Source organism: Saimiri boliviensis, chromosome X, assembly GCF_048565385.1.
Source record: "Saimiri boliviensis isolate mSaiBol1 chromosome X, mSaiBol1.pri, whole genome shotgun sequence".
Lineage (NCBI taxonomy): Eukaryota > Metazoa > Chordata > Mammalia > Primates > Cebidae > Saimiri > Saimiri boliviensis.
In genome coordinates, this window is record NC_133470.1 from 52,286,057 (window position 1) to 52,309,977 (window position 23,921).

At 45.1% G+C, this 23,921-nt stretch overlaps 1 protein-coding gene across 3 annotated transcripts; it reads left to right on the plus strand.

Moving 5' to 3' along the window:
- The first annotated feature begins 431 nt into the window (after nt 1-431).
- On the plus strand, nt 432-23,635 carry ZXDB (zinc finger X-linked duplicated B). 3 transcript variants are annotated; one of them, XM_074392142.1, is made up of 2 exons: nt 432-17,498; nt 18,131-23,635. In XM_074392142.1, exon 2 carries the CDS (start codon nt 18,213-18,215, stop codon nt 20,649-20,651), a length of 2,439 nt encoding a protein of 812 aa, XP_074248243.1. In that variant the 5' UTR covers nt 432-17,498; nt 18,131-18,212; the 3' UTR covers nt 20,652-23,635. The 3 variants fall into 3 exon arrangements, with proteins under 3 accessions (XP_074248243.1, XP_074248244.1, XP_074248242.1); XM_074392143.1 differs by having other exon boundaries at nt 432-13,745; nt 15,776-23,635; XM_074392141.1 differs by having other exon boundaries at nt 432-11,542; nt 13,627-23,635.
- Nucleotides 23,636-23,921: the final 286 nt, after the last annotated feature.

The window sequence follows — 23,921 nt, forward strand, 5'->3', positions numbered from 1 at the left end:
TCTGTGCACTTCCTCAGCCAGCAGAATAGATTAGAAAAGGAGAGAATTTTGATTTGTCCAATCCGTTTAGTTAATAGAGTGGCATTTATAACCCCTTTGGTACATGGTCCCAGCTATCTGTAAAACTTGATGTTATCTCACACATGGAGCAAGATAATTTTAGCAAGCACACAGCCCCCGTGCCCTTCGCCCCCTCCAGCAGCCAATACCTGACCTAGGGCTATGCAGTTATCTCACACCATGGCCCCATGGTACTTTCGTACAGTGAGATTCAGCCAAGTGTTTCAGTCCTTGGGCTGTGTCAGGCTGTTTCAGTCCTTCAGGTGGCTTGTGCCTATAGTCCCAGCTACTCAGGAGGCTGAGGCAGAAGAATTTTTTGAACTCAAGAGGTGGAGATTGCAGTGAGCCGAGATCGTACCACTGCACTCCAGCCTGGGTGACAGAGAGAGACTCTGTCTAAAAAAAAAAAAAAGAAAAAAGAAATATCAATTGTATCATGACATTTGTCCCATTTATGTTCCTTTGTATTGCAACATTGTGGTGTTTCAGTGCGGGACCAAATGCTCCACAGACTCCATTTTAGAAGAAACATTTATAAGGAAGTGGTTTGTATACCTTTAATAACCTCAGGAGTGGCCCCTTGGGAGGTGGCAGTGTGACTACACCAATAAATTTCCTCCCAGGTACTCAGGGACATAAGGTGTCTATTGAGACACTGGAGACTACTAGAGGGAGCAGGGGAAGGGGACAAGGGTTGAAAAACAAACTGTTAGGTACTATGCTCAATACCTGGGTGATGGGGTCATTTGTACCCCAAACCTCAGCATCATGCAATATACCCAGGTAACAAACCTGTGCATGTGCCGACTGAATCTTAAATAAAAGTTGAAATGACAAGGCATAAAAATGTTTTAATAAAGATTTAAAAAATTCCTCCCAAGTTAGTTTCACTACAGGTCTTCTCATGATTGTTTCTATCCTCTGTAGGTTTGGAGTGTGTATGGATTTTTAAGGAGCCCCTAGGAAAGTAACATGGGGCAACAACTTCCCTCAGATATTTTCTAAGTTTTTAAAAATTGTGGTTTTGGTAGGCCTGACAAATTTCGTAATAGCCACAGCAGATAGTTGTCAATGTGGCTGGAGAAACTCCCATGCAAAGAGTAGTTAAATTTCCCCATGGGATCAAATATGTTTTTTGTAGGAATTGTCTTTGCTGTGACACCCATGAGCTATGATTTGTTCCCTGTGGGCAGCCGGCATTGCAACTGCTGTAGAGTCCACTTCCCCTGAGCGTTAAGTAAAACTTGCAGTTAGTATACTGAGATTACGTTAGGAAAGAATTGCCAAGCTGGTTGTACTGTGTGTATGTGCGTCTGTGTGTGCATGTCCGTGTGTGTGTTTAAGAAATGCCTTGGCCAGGTAATGTCGTGTGGTATGCATTGCCTCCCTTGTATACATTGATTAGCAACCAGGGAGGAGGTCCATGGTAAGGTTCACTTGGCTGCTTGGCTAATACAATTTCTTTCCATCTCCATAGCGGGGCTTCTAATGGAGTGAGAGAAAGACTATTATAATTAATAAAAAAATAAGCCAACAATTGTAAAGGTACACACTGTGGGTGGTGACTGCATTTATCATTCCAGGCATCAGAAAAAGCTATCATTTTATCTCTGCAATCCCATAGGACTTGTGGGTATTGGATCTGGATTACAGTATTTTAATGCAGTAAAACATCAGCATTAATAACATTAGCACCAATCACAAGCATCCTGGTTGTAATATTTGGTGCATACTATCGCTGGACATTCATTAAATGAGGCTCCACAGATAGCGGCCCATTACTCCATTTGTTTAATGGCACATGAGTTAATAATAGTGGGTTTCATCTGTTGTGAAGGAAAAGGTGACCCACAGACCTTAGAAGGCATCTATGAGTCACAAGTGAAATTGTAGAATCTGACTTAGCTGGAAGGATGGTACTAAGTGGTAGCAGAGAGAGGAGGAGAAGTGCTAGCCTCGGTGCTGATGTCTGTGGACTGACCCAGTGAAACAGGAGCATGGTTCCCTTTGTCCTCAGTCTGACCTATGTTGGGTCTCCCTGCGGTGTATATGTGGCATGCTGTTTCCATACATACTTTGCCCGCAGTAGGGTGTGGATCTCCAGGACTAGGGCGATCCACCAATCAAGGCAAAATTGACATTGATGAGGGTAGGAACTTTCTCAGGTAAGGAAAGGGCAGAGCAACAGCATAGGTTAAGGATTGCTCCACAGTGCCCTTAGTGGAGCAAAATACATGGGCAGAAAATGAGGATGCTTCCCTCTCTAGGTAGTGGTAGGTGGTTTGCTAGGTTTATGCTGGAAGATGAACAGACTAAGACTGAGAATAGACCCATAGTCAGTGGTTCATTCCAGGTCCTTGTCAGGATTGAGGGGAAAAGAATGCGCAGTCTCTGGATTTTCTATGACGGAGAAGGAAGAGGTGAAAGAGGCAAGTTTCTTTGCTGGGAGTGGTCACGTCAGGGCCCACCATGTTCGTGAATCCTGGTAAATCATATTGTGTCCAGTGGGTACATATATCAGCAGAGGTTGCAGCATCTCTGTTGGTGGTTTTCTGATTTGCTGTGAATTAAAATATGGTGCGGTTATGCCAGAAGGGTATGAATTTAATGTAAGCATGACTATGGGCGGTATCTTTGGCTGCTGGGAATGCTATTGTCTGGCATGTTCTTTCAATATCCCTTGTTTTAAAAAGCCCATTGTGTCATTCTCTGATACCTGTTACTGTAGGACTAGAGAATAAATGAGAAATCCAATCAGTGTTGTTTGGTAATGCCTATGGTTGAATCTTCTTTGCACATAAGTGAGAGTCTTGCTCTCACTGAGTAACTCTGTATAACTTTTGTACACCCAAAGGCCATACAAACTATTTTATCAACTCTTCAATCACATTAACAGAGGTTGGTGCCTTTCGTGGGTGAGCCAAGAGTAAGCCTGTGTAGGATTACTACATTGTTGTGGCATATGTAATAGTTCCTGCTGCTTCAGAGAGAGGCCCAATGAAATTGACTGGATTTGCCAGTTCTGATATGAACCTTCTCCTGCCGTGCAGTAGGTCCAAGTCTCTAGATTTGTGGTCTGTGGTATAGTCCCTAATAGTTTCATGTAAATGTCTCTTTGCTGGGTCTATTTCTCTTTGTGAGTTGATTTTCATATTCTCATGATGCCCAAATGCTCTGAACTCTCCTGTGTAGGGTGTAGGGTAGCTCTTACCAAAGTTCTGGTGTCTCCCCTCCCTTCAAGAGCATTGGCTGCTCTGGTAGTTTAGCTAGTTTGTCAGCTTCCACGTTGTATTGCACCTTCTCCATGTCTATTTGGTGTGAGCTGAGGTATAGTGTACAAAGATGTGCAGAGTGGAGGCCAACGTGCTGATATTTTTCCCACATCTTGTTACCCCAAATGTCTCAGCCTCGTATGTTCCAGTCCTGATTTTGCCCAAGTCTGAACAAAATAGCCCATTAGCCACTGACCAGGAGTTGCCAACAATGGGAAGCTTAGTAAAATGTTTGTCAAATGCCTTCTCTGTTTCTAGCAGTGTTGCACACAGCCAGGCCCATTGGGCACTTTGGCCCATCCCCAAATGGAAATTGGGGTATCTGAATAAAGGTGATAGGCTATGGCTGTCCTTCATCTGGCTCTCTTATACCCTCTGCTCATTCCGTTGATAAAGAAAAGCATTAATTTTCTTGTTTTGAGAGTGCTGGCCATCTTCCCTCCATTCCCCAGTGAGCAAGAGCCAGGTGTATTTCCAGGGTTTTTGGCAAGTTAACCTCACTGACAGAGTGTGTGGCTCTTTCCTCACACAGTAGTGACACTCCAGGAGGGCCAGGTTTAGTTTGATCCTGTAGATATCAGTTTCATTTTAATAAAGAAGCTTCTGTTGCTGATCCAGTTTTCCAGGCAGCTCTGTCTATTATTCAGGGCAAAACAGGAATCTCGGTTCATAGGGTATTGTCTATGCTCCGTGAGGGCTTCAGTTTTGATAAGTGCCCGATATGCTGCCATGGGTGTCTTTCTAGTGAATACTTTAGGCTGAGTCTGAGAGCTACTTACACCAAAAGCCCATGGGTAGGCATTTACTTGTCCATTTGGTCCAGAGGCTCCAGGAAGTAAATTTGAGGGCAGTGGAAACTTGTCATTGCAAATCTTGCCCTTGGGAGCACTAGAGGGAGAGCCAAAGTATTAGCCTCCTTTAGGTCACCCAGTGCCTGTTGCTGCTCAGGTCCTCGCTGCAAAAGGGAAGCTTTACAGGTGTCTCGATAGACATTCAGCAAAGATCAGCAAATATTGGAGGTGAGGAATGGGTTGGGCTCTCATTCCTTTGAATGTTGGGGCTTCTTTACTGATGTGGGTGGTTTAAGCATGAGGAGCTTGTCTTTTATCAGATTGGAAATGGTTCACCCTTCCGAGTTCTTAGCGTAGTCCCCAAATTTTACAGACGAATACCTTACATGGTGTAATTGCCCATCCACTCTCAATGAGAGGTTGTTTACTCAGGCTTGTGATGAACTGTGAAACAGAGTCTTGGTCAGGTTCTGCCAGGAGGATGTCACCGATATAATGCCAAAGCTTAGTTTCTGATGAAATTGTGGGGCAGCTGTCTATGTCCTGTTGGCAAAGACTGTGCAATCAGAGGGTCATTTAAGGACCCCCAATCAAGCTAGCATCACAATGAAGATGAGGGGAAACAAAATAAATACCCCAAAAGCAAGTGGGTAAAAGTGTACTATTGACTCTCAAAGGTGGAAGTGAAATGTATTTGACTTCGCTGTGAAATTTGTACAGAATAGAACATGTTAGCCAAATTTATAACTCAAAATTCAGATTCAGTGGGTGTTAGATGCCCTGGATTAGTAGACACTTACCACTGATGTTTTGAATGACACCGATTATGGCAACAATGTCTGATAGAGGTGCTCTAATAAAGGGAACAGCCCTGTTGAACTCTCTATGGTCTATAGTTAGCTTCCACTCCTTGCTAGTGTCTCTTATTGCGGGTCATATGGGGAACTGAAAGGGGAGGTAGTAGGAATCAGTGCTCATTTATCTATGTCACCTGTGACAGGCCATAATCCTTTAGTGTCTTGCCTGAGCTTCTGCTGTGGTGTATGAACCAGTAGGGGAAGGTTAACTGGTTCCCACCAGGAAGCGCCACCAGTAGCATAAAACTTTAGTCTTGTGTCATCAGTTTATCTGCTGCCTCGATAAGTCTGTTCCAATAATGGGGCAACGGATAATCTTGTGGTGGGGGGAAGAGGGGGCGGCTAGCAGGACAGAAGCATATATTTAGCAAAACTGGGTCAATTTTAGTAGTTAAGAAGAGAATTATTCCTTTAATTAACCCCCTCCCAAACAGGTAATCTACTGGAGGGGGAGGGGATTCCTTCTGAAGCATGAGTGTTTCTTGGCATTAGGGAGATTTGTTCACCCCTCACTGACAGAGTTAACCAGTGTTGTTTGTAGGAACCCAAGCCACAGTTAATATGGTAAAAGGGCAACTGTCTGTCAGAAGTGACCTTCCCACACTGCAGGATCCCTGTGTGGAAGAGGATTCTTAGGCACTTGGCAGCGATCAGAGACAGGTATGAAGGACAAGGTTGCCTCCGAAGGGAAAGCCAGCTGGGGGATAGTAATCTAATCCTAGTAAGTATTGCAATTGCTCCAAGATGATCTCACCAGAGATCATCAAACGTGGGACCTTCTTGCGCCTTAGGGTCTAAGATAGCCTCTTTTGTTCACCTCAGGGTTGATGCATACATGGAGGCCTGGCCATAGGTGGTTTGTTTGGCCCAGGAGTGGGCAGCTTCAGTGTTGACAGTAACTTTGATTTAGGCCAGGTAAGATATTGTAGTGTTAGTAGGCAACATCTGACTCTGAGTTTGTCTTTCAAGAGTTTCTATTAAATCCAGTGCAGCTATGGCCTCCTGAATCATTTTAGCACTAACCACCACGCCCAGTAAAGATTTTCTCAAGAGCTCCGCCCCCTGAGAAATAATCGAGTAGACTCAGGACTAGATTCAGACTCATCCAGTCTTGTCAAGTCATCCTGCCCCACCTCATTTGTTGTCTTCACTCCAACATGTCTAACGGGTGGAGGAGATCTTTGGCCTTGGCTAAACTTTTCCATCGACAGACCTCCCAGGCCATTATGAGGTCTAATGTAGGGTGGGCAGCCTTCTAAGCCACAAAAATACACATCAGCAATACAAATGTGAACAGAGGTCCAATGCCTCTGTGTGGCCTCTTCCCAAATTCTGCGCTAATTATACAGGATCCTAATTGGGGGCCGAATTTTTCCATCATGTACTATCACTCCTAATTGGTTTCATTCCCCGTTAGGTGGAATTCATTCCCTGCCGGGCACATTCAGTGAGCCAAGCAGCCCTTGGTTTGGTTCCTGTCTCAAAGAGACGCTGGGCCTCGGGTAAGAGAGAGGGTGGGACTCCGTCTCAGAGCAAGAACTGACCCTTTCTTCTTGGCTCTCCCTTTTGGTTTTTTCCATTTGTATTACTTTCTGGGTGGCTGCAAACAAAGCAGAGGGTAAATTATCCCAGTCCCTACCATGGTGACACTGTGCTGCCTTTTCTTCTGGAGACCACCTATCCTCCTCTCCAGAGACTTCTCATCCACACTGTCTCTCCCAGGAGTTTGGGCTCTTACCTCCTGTTTGGGTGGAACCTGGTGATAAGCTACTGCCAGCAAGGCCAGCACAGGCCTCATGGTTAGGAATGCCTGGTCTACCTGACGGCAACCTCCTGCAGAGTCCCGGGATGGGCACGGATATAAACGTTTTTGTCTTCAGTCACTATAAGTAACACTCTAGCTGGCTCAGCCCAAAGGTTGGGATATTAATATCTCTCTGGGCAAGGGATAGCATGATGACAACTGCCACATCATAATTGAGTGTCACCACAGCAGACACATGCTATACCTGCTTGCAAAGACCTCTCCACCAGCTGCCCTTAAGAGACAAGCCTTGGCCTGATGTCTCTGCCTTATTGGCTCATTTACTTGCCTAGCCGTCTCCGGGGAGGAAGACATCCTCACATCTCAGACTACCTGAAATCGTCAAGCCAGCCACAGGGAACTCTTGCCACTATAGCCCGGCCTGTTACGCAGTCCAGACTGGCTCACTCTGATTCCAGAGGCATGTACTCCCTCTCTTTTTCTACCCAGGTGTACAATGTCCAATGTCTACTGAGGGGCGGGGGAGGACCCAGGCCAGTGGGCTGACCTCCTTCCCCGGTATTTTGGCATCTCAGACCTCAAAAGTCAGTTCTAACGGCGTGGGTTCACTCAACTACTGGTGCTACCTCTAGGCCAGGTCAATGAGGCATAGGACGAGACTGCAAAAAGTATATTGTTGCAGTACAGCAATGTGCGACGCTACGCCAAACTGCTACAGAGACATTCTAAATGTAGACTCTGAGAACTTAAGGCTGCCTAGGACTGACTTTCCGATTGATTGTCCTACTACTGACTGGGTAGACTGCGTGCTAATTTCTTGTTCACCAAAATCCCATCCTTATCACCACTTGTGGTGAGTTCCAAGATTTCTGGGCTGATCAAGAAAAACGACATAACCAAGAGATGGCAGTAGCGCACAAGAACGTTTTTGATTTTTGTTTTTGTTTTTGAGAGGAGTCCCAACTCTGTTGCCCAGGCTGGAATGCAGTGGTGAGATCTCGTCTCAACTCAACCTCCGCCTCCCGGGTTCAAGCGATTCTCTTGCCTCAGATCCGGGGTAGCTGGATTTACAGAAGCCCGCCATCACGCCCAGCTAATTTTCGTATTTTTCAGTAGAGACGAGGTTTCACCATGTTGGCCAGCCTGGTCTCGAACTCCTGACCTCAGGTGATCCACCTGCTTGGGCCTCCCAAAGGCACGCCTGCTGGGAATACAGGCGTGAGCCACCGTGCCCAGTCCAGAAGCTTTTGATTTCGGCGGTGCTTTGACGGGTTGCCTGAGAAGGGAAGTCTGTCACATCAGGAGACCTTCCGAGGCAGCAGCAGAGGGCCACTGCCCAGAAGGGGAAAAGGGCAAGGCAAATCCTGGGGTAGAGGAGAATAGGAGACAACCTTATGTACCTGGGAGATATGACTCAGCAGCAAAAGAGGGAGTCTCTGGGCCAGAGAGTTCTGGAGGCAAGCAGTGGCATGGGGTCTTGTATAGCCCCTGGGTTTGCCTTAACTGTGGCTAGCAAATGCCGCTGCACTTTTGTGGGGCATGCAAAGCAGGCAAGCCCTAAATGGCTACACATATGCTTACTTGAGCTATATTTAAAGCAATTGCATGTGTAAAAAATTGAGCTTGGCACTGACAGCCTTTGAGCCCACTGTGAGGACATATAATGGCAACACAGAGGCCAATATATGGAGGCCATCTTTAACCCACTGATATAGCAATATGCCACTTCCTCAGCCACTCTGATTGATCTGTCTGGTGTGGTCTGAGATCAGATCCACTCAATTTGTATTATCAACAGGACTCTAAGCAGCAAGGTAAGATCAATCTGCAGCATCATTAACCCGAAGTTAAAACGTTAAGAGCAGAGATACAATACTGTTATTGAGTTTCTATCTAAGAGAAGAGAAAGCATAGGTCCACATAAAGTCTGGCAGGTGAATGTTTATAGCAACTTCATTTGTACTAGGGAAAAACTGGAAACAACCAAAATAACCGTATAGTGACATACTATACTATGACAAACAGTAATAAACTATTGATAGAATTAAGAGCATGGGTGAATCTGAAAATAACTATGCTGATTTGAAGAAGACAAGAAAGAGTATATAGTATATAATTCTCTTTATATAAAATTCTATAAAGCAAAAACTAAAGTGAGAGTAAGCAGATCAGTAGTTGCCTAAGGACAGGGATGGGGATGGGTAGGGAGGGAAGCAACATGAAGGGACATGAGAAAAGCTTTGGAGGTGATGGAAATGATCGTCTTTTTGACTGTGGTAAGGGCTTATGCTTATAAAACTATAATGTATGTTATAAATTATATAAATTACATATAACTGCATTTAGTTTTAAATTTAAGGAGTGGCAACATGTCTTGCGTCAAAGAACCCTCAAAACAACACCTTAACATGACTTATTCACCAGTTAACTTTTCTTTAAACATCAATAATAAATAAAAGTTGTGAACACCTGTTTGTTTCTATTTGTTTATTTTAGTGTGCTATTGCTTTTTCACATTCCGGGTCATATTTTCAAAGTATTGTTTCACATTCTGTACACGTATGGGATTTTTTTTTTTTTCACTATTAGTAAAGAGCATCTCAAGCAAGGTCCTGCTTTCTACTTTAATGGTATAGAAGCATATTTGACTCACACTTGAACCACTCGTGGCTTATGGGTGGGAAGTCTGATACATAAGGAACACTCTGGATTAGTTTTCCACTGGTAAGAAAATGAAAAAGTGATGAGCACTTTATCTAAATACCACGTGATGAGTCAAGTACTCAGACATACTACCTGGGTTTAGACCACTCTATTATCAAAATATTCCAATCAATTCCTGTGGACACTTTGTAAACTCTCATTCCTAATGCCTCCTCATCCTACAAGGTCCCACTCAAAGGTCTGATAGCTTGTCAGACCTTTGGGGAAGTGCTTTTATTTTTTAATTGAAAGGTAAGTCATGTGCAGAGCGGAATGAGGCAAAATGCAGCCAGCAGTCAGGACTTAAAGACCTCTCCTCCTCCCGGGCCTTGAGAGTTCGGTAGAAGCTCAGGAAGAAAAGCCAACCATCTGAGTCCACTGGGCTTTGAAGCAGGGGTCTTGCATCTGTACATGTGGGATAAATGATGTGAAAACCACTAACTCTGCTGCCGAACCAGCTGCAGGGAAAGGCTTTTCTTCTGATCAAGGTGACCATCTGGCTGTTGAACCTCATTTTGCACCAGGCCCTGATCCCTGAGCTGAGCCTGAGTCCACAGATCACCTGATGGAGAAGCCAGAGTCAGAGCCCAGGCCCAAGTGAGGCTGTCTGATTGCTGTCTGAGGTCCTAGGGACCACACTCCTGGAATCAGGAGGGCAGAGGTGAGGATGACAGTGAAATGACCAGAAGGTTAAGATACATGTGGATATTCTATCTTCACTAGGTCACATGGATGACAGACAACAGAAGCCGATAGGACACAAAGATGGCTGATTGTTCCACAGACATGGAAGGCAGGGGGTCAGGTCTTGTCAAGTCCCCCACTGTGCAAATAACGGAGACAGTTCTTACCAGTGATGTGCTCTACTGGCAGACAGTGTGGAATTTTCCTGGAGAAGGCTCAGACCATCAGTCCCTGGTCCCTCTTCTGGCCCCACAAAGAAGCTGATCAGAACATCCTCCACTGCGAGAGCATTGCACAAATGATTCCCTTTTTAGAAATTCTGCTAAGCCAGTCAGAAGATGACAAGTTTGCAGATGGAAGGGAATCAGAACCTGGGCAAAGTCTTGGAGTGGCCGAATGATCCCTGAATGTGGTTCAGAGTGTTTTCACTAAGATGAAACAGAGGGAGAAAGAAAACTCTGCACCCCTACAAACTTAGAGGGAAAACTGCAGCTTAATGTAACAGAGACCAGTCATGCTAGGAAATTTTATTACATTCTCGGAAGGGGTCACAGAGTTCTGTGTTTGGGCTGGTTTCCGTGTTGCAGTAATTGTCAAGCTCCCCAAATTCCGACAGAATCACTGAATTACCCTTGGCAGAAACGCGGAATTAGCCCTAACCCCTACCCTCATCCTCCACCTGGACCAGAGAGAGAAACAACTACTGAAATTTTCAGAAATTCCCAAACCTTGGCTCTAGCTCCGCACCCTCGGCCACAGAAAGGAAAGTTAGAGTGAGGAACAGGGTGAACAAGAACCGCATCCTCGCACTGCTAGCACTTCCTCTTTCCCCCTTTTGCTCTTGTGTGTGGGGTCAGAGGTTACTAGGCAGGGGTCACTAAGATTGTCAGTGGGAGGATGCGACCGCTGGTTGGTCCCTCCCAGACAGTTCAACATGGGAGGCTCCCAATTCGCCTTTCCCGTTTCCTGCAAGGAAAGACACCACAGCTGTGCATCCCTCCTTTAGAAACTGCAGATTGGAGGTCTGTTTTTCCACAGAACCCAGTTCTGAGCCATTTCTAGCAAGTGAGAGTGACTGATTGGAAGCCTAATGGTGACAGCTACCCAGGGGTCCGGCTTAAGTAGTGGATTCTCCTGGTAGTGAATGAATTTCAGATTTTACATTTGCATTGCAGCATTGCCAGAGTGACAGTTAAGAGAGTTGGACCTGGCAGCAGGCAGGACCAGCACTTAAAAGATAAACTCCCAGTTCATATACACGTCCTTGTGTTCAAGGTCGTGCAGCAATATGTGGGAAGCCAGCACAGTCCTGCATGTGAGTAGAAGGCTGTGGGTTAATTTGTCATCTGTGCCTTCTGAACACAAGAGGTGAATATGCTCTGTACAGCCCCAGGAAGAGAGTATTCAAGGGTGAGTACTATTTTAGTATTTTTTCTCATGATTTAATGGTATCTCATTATATCTCTTGATTATAGACACACCAAAAGAAAAGGGAATTTTTGTTTGTTTTCTTTCTGTTGTTGTTATTTTGGTTTGTTGATTTCTTCTTCTTTTTTTGGTTACTAAAATGTCTCTCTTTCTCAATACCAGTTGCCAATTCAATCACTAAATAATGGATTATTTGCCACGTTAAGAAGGGCAAAAACATGGGCTATTTTCTCCCATGAATTTTTGCCTATTTGAGACCCTAAACCAAACTGAGAAAAGCATGATTAGAACACTCAAAATGCCAATACAGTAAGATGGATACACTTTGGAAGACTAACTCGAGAATCTCCTGCCCTGCTTCTCCATGGATAGGGCTCCGTAAGGCAGGACTTTAAATGAAATCCAAAGACCTTTTCTCCATCTGTTTAGCTCTAGTGCAGGAGAACAGATCAGCATTTAAGGTATAAATGAAATTAGTCTATTCCTGAAGAGAACATTTGCTAGTCACATTTGTGGTGGAAGAAGCAATCTCACAACACAATAAAGCTCTCCTTGTGAGTGGAGCAGGCAAGTCCTGGGTGGGGCTAGACTACAGGGCTCACAGGCTCTATGCCCTGAGCCAGTGATGCTCCTTTGTGCCAGAGGCTGGGTTTTGTAGCAAACTCAGTCCAGGCCAGGGAGCACTGGGCCTACCAAGAAACCTAAATAGTCAACTAACCCCCCCGAAATAGACAGACCTATTTCTTTAATCATTAGTATTATCTGTATACCTTTAGGGGGTACAAGTGCAGTTTTGTTACATGGACATATTACCCAGTGGTGAAGTCTAGGCTTACCAGAGCAACAACAGGGTGGTAGATCATCTCCCTTGTGCAGCCAACAGCTGCAACCCTGGCAGGTAGGGTGCCTACTGTTCATACCGACTACAGAGAGCAGGTACTTCTCGAACCTGATGAAAGATATGAAGCTGGTTATCAGTTTGTTGCCTCCCACCTCCAAATTCGCCCTTCAATATATATTCTCTGATAATAGAGAGATTTTTAATGTATCTCTCCTTTAAAGTAACAGTGAAGAGCAGGATGTTACACTTACGTAATAGAGGGCTCTGGAGGGACAGACATTGAAAACGGAAGTGGTACTTCTATGATTTCTGACTCTCAGAGGTGCAGAGGTGAGGACATTGAGGATGCTTTGTCCCAGGCCTAGGCCCAGAACAACTGTCCCTCAGCAAACCTTCAGTCCTGGTGTGGCCTGATGATCAGCTTTCCGTGGCCCTCTTGATAGGGACACCCTGTACTCCAAGTCATTTGTCCACTGCTTCCCTCTGCTGACTTGCTGCATAGCCCCACCCCCCAGCACACACACACTCACACACACACACACACACACACACACACACACACACACCCGACCAGGTTCCTGTAATCCTTTCAGTACTGCAACCCTCTCAACACTGAGCCCCCCACCTTGATCCTGTGCATGGGTCATTGTTTACTTCAGGCCTCCAACCGAGCCAGGACCCCCAACCCCTACCTCACAGCCACATACTAGACACGAGCTATGGCTCGTCCATACTACCGTGCTCCAAAGGGTGCCTTCTTGCTTCCTCTCTGACTGTAGACCAGTTTTGGCTTTGCAGAGCAGCTCAGGTACTGGCAAACCTGTGGAACTTCTCTGCCATCCAGTGGGTTCTTCTCCAATGTGGTGTAAAATCCAGCCTTTGGGAGAAGTTTTCATTCTAAATTTGTCTTTCCTTGGGTACTTGCCCCCAGCCCCAGAAAACCCCAGATAGAGTTGTCTTATATCCTATATAACAGGCGTCCCCAAACTTTTTACACAGGGGGCCAGTTCACTGTCCCTCAGACCGTTGGAGGGCCGCCACATACTGTGCTCCTCTCACTGACCACCAATGAAAGAGGTGCCCCTTCCTGAAGTGTGGTGGGGGGGCCGGATAAATGGCCTCAGGGGGCCGCATGCAGCCCGCGGGCCATGGTTTGGGGACGCCTGCTATACAAGATCTTTTTTCATAGTTTAATGATTCTTTATATTAAACTTTCTCCTTCTAGATCACTGTGTGCTTTCTATCTCCTGACTGGATCCATACTGCTACAGAACTCAGTATCTCCAGCAAGCATTATTCTTAGTAGAGAATCACTGAAAGCTTTCTCTTTAAGAGCTGCATCAAGTAAGGATGTCCACTACTGCCACTTCTATTCAATGGTATGCTGGGGGTGGGGGTGGGGTTCCGAACCGAGCAGTGGTGCAAGAAAAAGGAATAAGATATTTGGAAAGGAAGAAGAAAGACTGGCACTGTTTGCAGATGATATGACAGTGTACATAAAATTCTACAGAGTATTACAGACCAATTATTAGAATCAATAGAAGAGTTTATACACCCGTAGGATAAAATGTTAATGAACAAAAACCAATTGCATCCTATTTACCAGCTACAAATTTAGACAATGAAAATTTCCAACACAGGATTTACAAGCTATGACGTGGCTAGGATAAAAAAAAAATTACCTTCTGGGAAATATATAAAATGTTATTTGGGCACATCAAAGGAGAGCTTATTAAAAGGAGATACAGACCACAACCATGGATCAAACATTCAATACTGAGAGGTCAAACCTACAATTTCAGCACAACCTGAATTAGAACTCCAAACTAGCTGTTGGTTGAAGTTTTCATGATGAGTTTACAATTTAAGTGGAACTGAAATGGGCCAAAGTTAGCCAAGACACTTTTGAAGAACAAGGTAGACCTGACTTGCCCTATCCAAATATCAAACTTGACTATCGGTCTTTAGTAATTAAGACAGTGGTATTTAAAACAGACAAATGGGGCCGAGCACTTAATAGAGAGTGTAGAAACTGGCCCATATGTGTATAGATACTTCATTTATGGCACTGTACATCACTTGGCAAAAGGCAGAATTTTCAATAAGTGGTTCCTGAGAAAACTGGATATTCACATAAATAAATAAATGAATAAATAAATAAATAAATAAATAAACTCTACTCAACACCATACACAAACAGACATCAATTGTTGTTGGATTAAGACCTGCCTGTGAAGGGCAATAGCATACATATTTTAGAAGAAAATATAGAGATTGCTTTCATGGCCCACGGTTTCTTAGAAAAGAAAAGATTTATTAAAACAGATTTCTTAAAAAAGCACTAACCATCAGGAAAAATGATGAATTTGACTATATTATAGTTAAGATCTTCTGCTCACCAAACACAACACAATGCAAGGGAAAACACAAACAGAGCCGGGGAATATTTTGGCCACAGGTGTGGACTCGTATTTAGAATATTTAACAGACTCATCAAGTCAGAAAGTACCAGGTGAAAAATAGAATGGGTTAGAAGAGGTAAATTTGAATAGGCCTTCCTCAGACTAGAAACTCCAAAAGGCTCATAAACACGAAAATGTGCAAAAGCTTAATAGTAATTTGGGTATTGCCCACGAGTAGACTGGCAACATTTAAATTCTGGCAATACGTGGTGTAGGTGAAGATGTGGAGCAGTAGGGACTCTCTGTGCTGCTGGTGGGATTGACAACTGGCCCAACCACTACAGAGAACAATTTGGCATCATCTAGTAAAGCAGAGGATATCCATACCCTATGGCCCTGTGATTCTATTCTTGGATATACACCCTAGAGAGATTTTTACACATGTGTCCCATGAGAAATGTGCAAGAATGTTCATGATAATCCTTGAAAATTAGAAGCAATCCTAATGTCCATCCGCTGTAGAATGGAGTGGCGTAATCGTACCACAATCACTCTGCTATAAGCGTATGCTGGAACGACAGTCAACGATGGAGACAAAGGATGTGCTTACTTACAGCTATTATGAACACCATGGACGAGTCTCTCAGGTATAATACAGAGTGACGGAAGCAAGCTATAAAAGGGAGCATGCCTTACGATTTCATTTAGACAACTGCATATCAACTCTATTGTTTAGGGATGCGTACAAAAGTGATAAAGCTATAAAGTAAAGCAGTGAAATGATTATTACAAAGTCAGGGCAATGACTATACCCGTATAGGAGAATGTGGGTTGTGATTGGGAGGAGTATGGTGGTTGTATTCCGGAAGGCTGGCAGTGGCCTATTGCTTGACCTTGGTTCTGGTTACACAGGTGTCTACTTTTGTGAAATAATCTAAACCATACAGATACAGTTTATGCACTCTTCTACAGCTCAGATGTGACAAACGCTTCCTCCAGGAAAAGTACCAGAAAGAAAAGTATGTGGAGTAGAAATTTTGAAGAGGTTTGAATAGTTATGGATGAAAAACTTGATCTTCCAGTCAAGAGACCAAGTGTCCGCTGTCATTAAAAGAGGGCGAGAGAGCTGGGAGTATTTAAACAACGGGTTACTCGCCCCCACCCCACCACCACCACCACCACCACCGCCAATCTAGTCATCTCTCTGTAAGTCTTCTCATCTCAGATATTTCACCCTATATCTGTGTCAATTCCCAACTCATTCCTGACATACAAATTGGAGGAATGTCGTCACCGTTAATAGGATCATTAGGCACCGCAGGCCCAGCAGGACTGGGCCACCACACTCAAATGCGAGCAGGTACACCAGGGCGATTGGACATGATCGTCTGTGCCTTTTACTTGGCAGAGTCTGTGGGGAACATTCATTCCCGTGTGAGACCCCCAAAAGGTGTGGGTCTCACTGTACGGTGAGCTTGATCCCAAACACAGTTTCCTACTGGAGGCAGTTGAGCTATCAGAAAGAAGGGACTGAAAGATGACTGATCAGTTTCTAATATCAACCACGATATCGTTTGGGCCTAAAACTCTGCGGTGCTGCTAGACTGAGTGTCTCCCTACCAGCAACCAGTTTCTGCTTTTAATCTTTATGACTGTTTCTTTAAGAACCGCTTTCAGAGACTCCTGAATGGGGGAGTTGAGATAAGTTGAGTCAGGAGCAGACAAAGGAGAATCTGGTTAAAAGATATTCTGATGAGCAAAACCAGAAAACCTTTTCACATCTCAGTCCTAAAACAAGATCAAACCAGAAATACCTGCAGCCATGAGGAATAATGTCTGGATGTAAACAAGCTTTGTGATCACAGGAAATTCCGTTACTTTTTACAACCACTGATTGTGTATCTGACTTCTCTATTGTATAGGCCATGTAAGGTATAGATTTGCATTTCCTCTTGCAACCACTGATTGTGTATCTGACTTCTCTATTGTATGGGCCATGTAAGGTATAGATTTGCATTTCCTCTTGCAACCACTGATTGCGTATCTGACTTCTCTATTGTACAGGCCACGTAAGGTGTAGATTTGCATTTCCTCTTGCAATGCCATAAACCAGAGCAAAGAAAGTGTATTTATTCCCGGCCTTTGAAAAATAAAATTCGCTGTTTAGGCACGGCTTACCCAGTCCTCCAGACCCCGGTACTTTCTGTCTTTATTTCTTCAAGCGCACGCTCTCTTCCAGGTATTGGGACCCTCTTGCAGGTCGAGAGACCCCCGGCAGACGTGCCGTCCCGGACCGGTCCCCGACAGAGTCCATTGCGGTGACTGAGGGTTTAACCTCAACACATTTAACCGGAACTCCTGCCCAGAGGCCTCCATGTGCTAGAGCATGCGGAGTCAACTGAGGAAGGCCCTCATTGTGCTTTGAGCCTGGACATGAAATTTATCACGGTACAACCGATGGTGGAAGGGCGAAGAGTTGGTTTGGGTTGTGCACTGTATCAGGAGAAGCCTGGAGTGGGCTGGTTTTTTTTCCAGATTTCGGTATAAATTGTTTCATCCTCCAGGCTTTGCATTTCTAGACTGAACCGTGCTAAGGTGTTTTGGCCACATTGCTCACTCGTTGTAATCTCTGTATCAGCAAGACAAAAATTGAACTATGTGGCAAATTTTACCGAGGACTCTGCTCAAGACAATCGTGAGTATGGCAGTTGTCCCGCGGGGAGGTGGGAAAGGGAAGGACACTTTCAGCAGAAATGCCAACACTATGGTGGTCTAATGCTGACACAGAGACAGTTTATTCTCTCAGGAAGTATCTTTCATCCATCGGTCCAGCCAGCCAGCCAGCCAGCTGGGCAGTCCGTAATCATTTTTTTTTTTTCTTATTTATTTAATTTTTTTAAATTTATTTTTTAAATTGCATTTTAGGTTTTGGGGTACATGTGAAGAACATGCAAGAACGTAATCAAATTTTCACACACAAAAAGTACGAAGCAACACGTCTAACACTGGGAGGGGCCGGGGTGTGTTTATTTGGGTATATACAATGAGTCACGGATTAAAATTGCTTTTAGCGGATAGCTACTTAGGTGTTCCACAGCGTTAATGAACAAGCTGTCGTCATTTCCCCATTACCTCAGAAGACCTCCTTAGTTGCTTAGTTATATTAATGGTAGAACGTATTTAGGCATACCAGGCTCGACCTCTGGGCTTTCTGTTCTGTTCCAGAGACCCAGTAACAGAATATTTAAATCACCGTGGCGTTAAATACGTTTTAATATCTGATAGGGCCAGTTTCTGCGCATTGCACATTTTTTTTTTCCCTTTCAGGAACGTGTTCGGGCCCGCGGCAGGGGGCGGGGTCGCGCCTCCGCCGCGGCTCCGGTTCCAGCCGAGCCTCACGGACGCAGAGATGGAAATCCCGAAGCTGCTCCCGGCTCGCGGGACCCTACAGGGCGGCGGCAGCGGCGGTATCCCCGCGGGCGGCGGCCGGGTCCACCGAGGCCCTGACCCGCTGGCGGGCCAGGTCCCCACGCGCCGCCTCCTGCTGCTCCGAGGCCCCCAAGATGGCGGGCCCGGGCGGCGGCGCGAGCAGGCCCGCACGGCTTCACGGGGCCCGGGCCCGAGCCTGTTGGCGCCGAGGCCGGATCAACCTAGCGGCGGCGGCAGCGGCGGCGACGACTTCTTCCTGGTGCTGCTTGACCCGGTGGGTGGCGACGTGGAGACCGCGGGCTCGGGTCAGGCCGCAGGGCCTGTGTTGAGGGAGGAGGCCGAGGCGGGCCCGGGGCTCCAGGGGAGCAAGAGCGGCGCGAACCCCGGGGGCCGCCCTGCGCTGGGCCCTCGCTGCCTGTCCGCGGTTTCCACTCCGGCCCCCATCTCCGCCCCCGGCCCCGCCGCGGCCTTCGCGGGCACAGTCACTATCCACAACCAGGACCTGCTGTTGCGCTTTGAGAACGGCGTCCTCACCCTGGCCACGCCCCCACCACACGCTTGGGACCCGGGGGCCGCGCCTGCCCAGCAGCCCGGGTGCCTGATCGCCCCGCAGGCCGGGCTCCCGCAGGCTGCGCTCCCGCAGGCCGCGCAGTCCGGTGACTGCCCTGAGCTGCCGCCGGACCTCCTGCTGGCCGAGTCGGCCGAACCCGCGCCTGCCCCGGCGCCCGAGGAGGAGGCGGAGGGCCCGGCCGCCGCCCTGGGCCCCCGCGGACCGCTGGGCTCGGCCCCAGGCGTGGTGCTGTACCTGTGCCCCGAGGCGCAGTGCGGGCAAACCTTCGCCAAGAAGCACCAGCTGAAGGTGCACCTACTGACGCACAGCAGCAGCCAGGGCCAGAGGCCCTTCAAATGCCCCCTGGGTGGCTGCGGCTGGACCTTCACCACCTCTTACAAGCTCAAGAGGCACCTGCAGTCGCACGACAAACTGCGGCCCTTCGGCTGCCCGGCGGAGGGCTGCGGCAAGAGCTTCACCACCGTGTACAACCTCAAGGCGCACATGAAGGGCCACGAGCAGGAGAACTCGTTCAAATGCGAAGTGTGCGACGAGAGTTTCCCCACGCAGGCCAAACTCAGCGCCCACCAGCGCAGCCACTTCGAGCCCGAGAGGCCTTACCAGTGCGCGTTTTCCGGCTGCAAGAAGACGTTTATCACAGTGAGTGCTCTGTTTTCCCATAACCGCGCCCATTTCAGGGAACAGGAACTCTTCTCCTGCTCTTTTCCTGGCTGCAGCAAACAGTATGACAAGGCCTGCCGGCTGAAAATTCACCTGCGGAGTCACACCGGCGAGAGACCTTTCCTTTGTGACTTTGATGGCTGTGGCTGGAACTTCACCAGCATGTCCAAACTCTTAAGGCACAAAAGGAAGCACGACGATGACCGGAGGTTCACCTGCCCCGTGGAAGGCTGTGGGAAGTCTTTCACGAGGGCCGAACATCTGAAAGGCCACAGCATAACCCACCTGGGCACGAAGCCTTTCGTGTGCCCTGTGGAAGGCTGCTGTGCCAGGTTCTCCGCTCGCAGTAGCCTCTATATTCACTCCAAGAAACACCTGCAGGATGTGGACACTTGGAAAAGCCGTTGCCCGATCTCCACTTGTAACAAACTCTTCACATCCAAGCACAGCATGAAGACGCACATGGCCAAAAGGCACAAGGTGGGCCAGGATCTCTTAGCTCAGCTGGAAGCGGCAAATTCTCTTACACCCAGCAGTGAACTTACCAGCCAGGGACAGAATGATCTCAGCGATGCAGAGATAGTGTCTCTCTTCTCCGATGTGCCTGACGGCACTTCTGCTGCAGTGCTGGACACGGCATTGGTGAACTCGGGAATCTTGACTATTGACGTGGCTTCCGTGAGCTCCACTCTGGCGGGGAACCTCCCCGCTAATAATAATAATAATAATAATAATTCCTTAGGGCAGGCTGTGGACCCTCCGGCCTTGATGGCCACCAGCGACCCTCCTCAAAGTCTGGATACCTCTCTCTTTTTTGGAACGGCCGCCACGGGTTTTCAGCAGAGCCCCTTAGATATGGATGAGGTCTCAAGTGTAACTGTGGGGCCGTTGGGATCTCTGGGCTCTTTGGCCGTGAAAAACTCCAGTCCAGAGCCCCAGGCTTTGACACCCAGCAGTAAGCTCACGGTGGACACAGACGCTCTGACTCCTTCGAGCACCCTTTGTGAAAACAGTGTCTCAGAACTACTGACGCCAACCAAAGCGGAGTGGAACGTACATCCTGACTCTGACTTCTTTGGACGGGAGGGAGAGGCCCAGTTCGGATTCCCCAATGCGGCAGGAAACCATGGTTCTCAGAAAGAAACAGATCTTATCACTGTGACTGGCAGCTGCTCATTTTTGGTATGAACCGACTCTATATTCATTCCTCGCCATGTGGCTTACTTTTATTACAGTCCATTTTGAGGATATTCTGGACTAAATGTTTAAGTGCAGTCATTTATTTGTGGTTTGCAAAAAGAGCACAGCCCTGGACTACAAGTTTGGAGATCTAAATTCTGACCTTGAGTCTGGAACTGACAAGTTGTGTGACCCTGAGCAAGTCACTTAACCTATCTGAGCCTTAATTTCCTTATTTATAAATCGAGGTGGTTTGAGTAGATTGCTTATAAGGTCTTGCTGCTCTGTGATCCCTTGATAATACTTTCCTTACCTTGAAAAATATGAGAACGCTTTTCAGTGATGTGGCATGTCTTTTTTTTTTAACTGCTCCCCACCCCTGGCATGTTCTTTTATTGGCAAACATGCATAATGTTGCATCACATTATGATGAACATCCATGTACTTTTCACCCTACTTCAGCAATTATGAATCCATGAACAATCTGTTTAACTTAGCCCTACCCAATCTCCCGTTCTAGCATTATTTTGTAACAAATAGAAAATATCTGATCATTTTATCCATATATAATATATATATGTAGTATATATTATATATATATATATAAGCTGTCAGCTGATACGGAAAAATTGATAATTCCATTATCATAAGTGATATTTACAGTAATTCTTTAATAACTGTAAATATCCAGTGAGGGTTGAAACTTCCAATTGCCTCATAAATGCTATTTGTTTTATTATTTTTAATTAGTAGAATCTCATTAATCTCCTAAGTGTCTTTTTAATCCTTATGTTTCCCCTTCATCTTTATTTTTTTCCTTGCCATTTTGTTTATCAAATGAGGTTGTTTCACATGTAGCATTTGCCACAATTTAAGTTTTGCTGATTACATCCCTATGGTAATGTGTGCTGTCCTCTGTTCTCTGTTTCTTTAATTTGCTGCTTATGTCTAGAGACTTGATGAGATTGAAACATGGGTTTTGGCATAAATGTTTCATAGGTTATGTTGTGTTCTTTTATTAGGTGGCGCATAATCTGGTTTTCTCTCTTTGTGGTATTAGCAGCCGCTTCAGATAAATGCATTAATTCATGATGCTTCTGATATGATGAATCATCCTGGTAGAGTTACTAGTCGTTAGGAGAGGAGGAAATGCTATGTAATAGAAATATTATTCAATGCCAAAATATTTTCTTAAATAGTCATAGAACTAACAAGAAAAAAATAGATAGCAAAGAATGTGTTGGCTGTTCTCCTTGTATGTCTTCCTGACTTCTTTTGATGATGGAAGGCTGTTTTGTGGAAATTACCAGCCAAGACTTTGACATGAAACAGACCTACGGTTAAATTTGGGCTCTGTGGTGTTGGATAAGTGGCCTTGAATAAATTAGTTACTAAGCCTCAGTTTTCTAGCTTTTAACTAATCATAGCAATGCACACACATACCTGACACACTGTTAAATTTTCTTCTCTTTCTGTTTCTTATGTTAAGGAAAAATACTATATGTTTTGGCATATTTTGGTAAACTTGTACCATTTTTACTCTCTCAGTGCTTCCTTCTATAAGATAATAATTAGAGTTTTTATCTTATTCATGTGCAGGCAAAAGATCTTTATGAGTAGGAAAGGGAATCTGTTTATTCCCTCTTACCTCTACTGAATAATTTTCTCTCCAAGAATTGTTCTGGGAAATACCAGGAGTGGAGACATTGCCACATGCATAACAGCGTATCTCTCCATTCGATCAATTTCTCACCATCTTTGCTCTGTTTTGAAAGTCAGGCTTCTCTATAACTGTAATGCCTGCTGTTCCCTGAAAATCTAATAATGGAGCAGTGGAGGTTTCTTTCTTTCTGTGTTCTGTAGATCTCATTGTTAGCACTTGGAGTTTCTCAGAGTTAAAAGGAAAGATTAAATTGACATAATTGTGTAAACTGTCTGTCTTATGTTAGTGTAGCATTTTGCAATTTGGGGAGCATCTTTACAACTTATGTCTCGTTGTTCAGAACGACCCTGGGAAGTAGTTTTGGCAAGTCTATGTTGTTTCATGTGATTTAACCAACTCCCATTCCAACTTGGCTTTGGCTAAATCTGACAATTATATAGCTTAAAACAAAGAAGATACATTCTTTTCACCCATCCTAGTCTACCTATCCAGCCTTCATGATTCATTCTTGTGTCAACATTAGTTGTTGTTTTCCATTTCAATTGGTTTCTCTTATGGTCATTTTACTTACTTTCTTCTCCACTCCCTTTCCTGCACATTCACGTCCTTGCCATGCCTTTCTGTCCTTTTTTAAAATGGATATATCTTTTTCCTGCCATTATCCCTCAGACATTCTCCTCATGGCACATTTTCTTCAAATGCTAACATTTACTAAGAGTGTACATTGGAGTTCTGTGCATACAGGAAGAAGTTATTTTCTGAGCTTAGATAATACTGTGTGTATATGTGATTCAAATGATGAAGATTATTTTCTATACCCTTCAAATGAGAAGTGGATTTCTGTTTCATTACTTCCATTTTTAAGTTTTTGCCAGAGAGTTTTGTTAATACTCTCTTACTTGCTCTAGTGTACTAGTCCAGTAGTGTTTGCATGTGGATGTCTGTGGATGACAGTTATTGTAGCACTTTGGCAGTGCACTAAAAATTTGCCGCTATGAAGTGTTTCTGTATTGTGTGTGTGTTGAAATGCACACACAGCTATACTCACATATATATTAAAAGTGGTTGTATTCATTTAGTAAAAAACAAAAAGTAGACATACTTTTGTAAATCAGATAAATGCTTGGAATTTGATTGTGTCTACCCATTCAACAGTTTTCCCTCTTTGCTCTGGAAATATTTGTACTCATATAGCATATTTCAAAAAATGTCATTCATTAAGGCCTCTTAAATAGACCACTGTTTTTTGTGTCTGGCAGATAAGTATGTCAAGGATTGAGATGAACACATAAGTCATGGAAATTAAATAAATGTATAAACATAAAGATAATTTAATGCTGTGACTTCATTTTTTAAATTCTTTAAACCAACTTTCTCCCAATAAAAAATTGTAAACTGTATATTTTCCTACTTATTCCTGGAATTGTCAAAGGACAAATGTTACATTCTCAAAGGGAACAGCTTTTATTTGTCCATGGCCTCACAGTTTCACTGAACAAATTTGTTCAAATGATTTCTCTTTCAACATCATTTTCTAGCAAAATCGTGGAGAACAGCTTTACACTTTCAAGGTAATAAGTTTAATTCTGTTGGTGGTGACAATTTGCACATGACTT

Coding starts and splice junctions, on each gene's coding strand:
- ZXDB (XM_074392142.1), top strand. CDS start 18,213: ATGGAAATCCCGAAGCTGCTCCCGGCTCGCGGGACCCTACAGGGCGGC.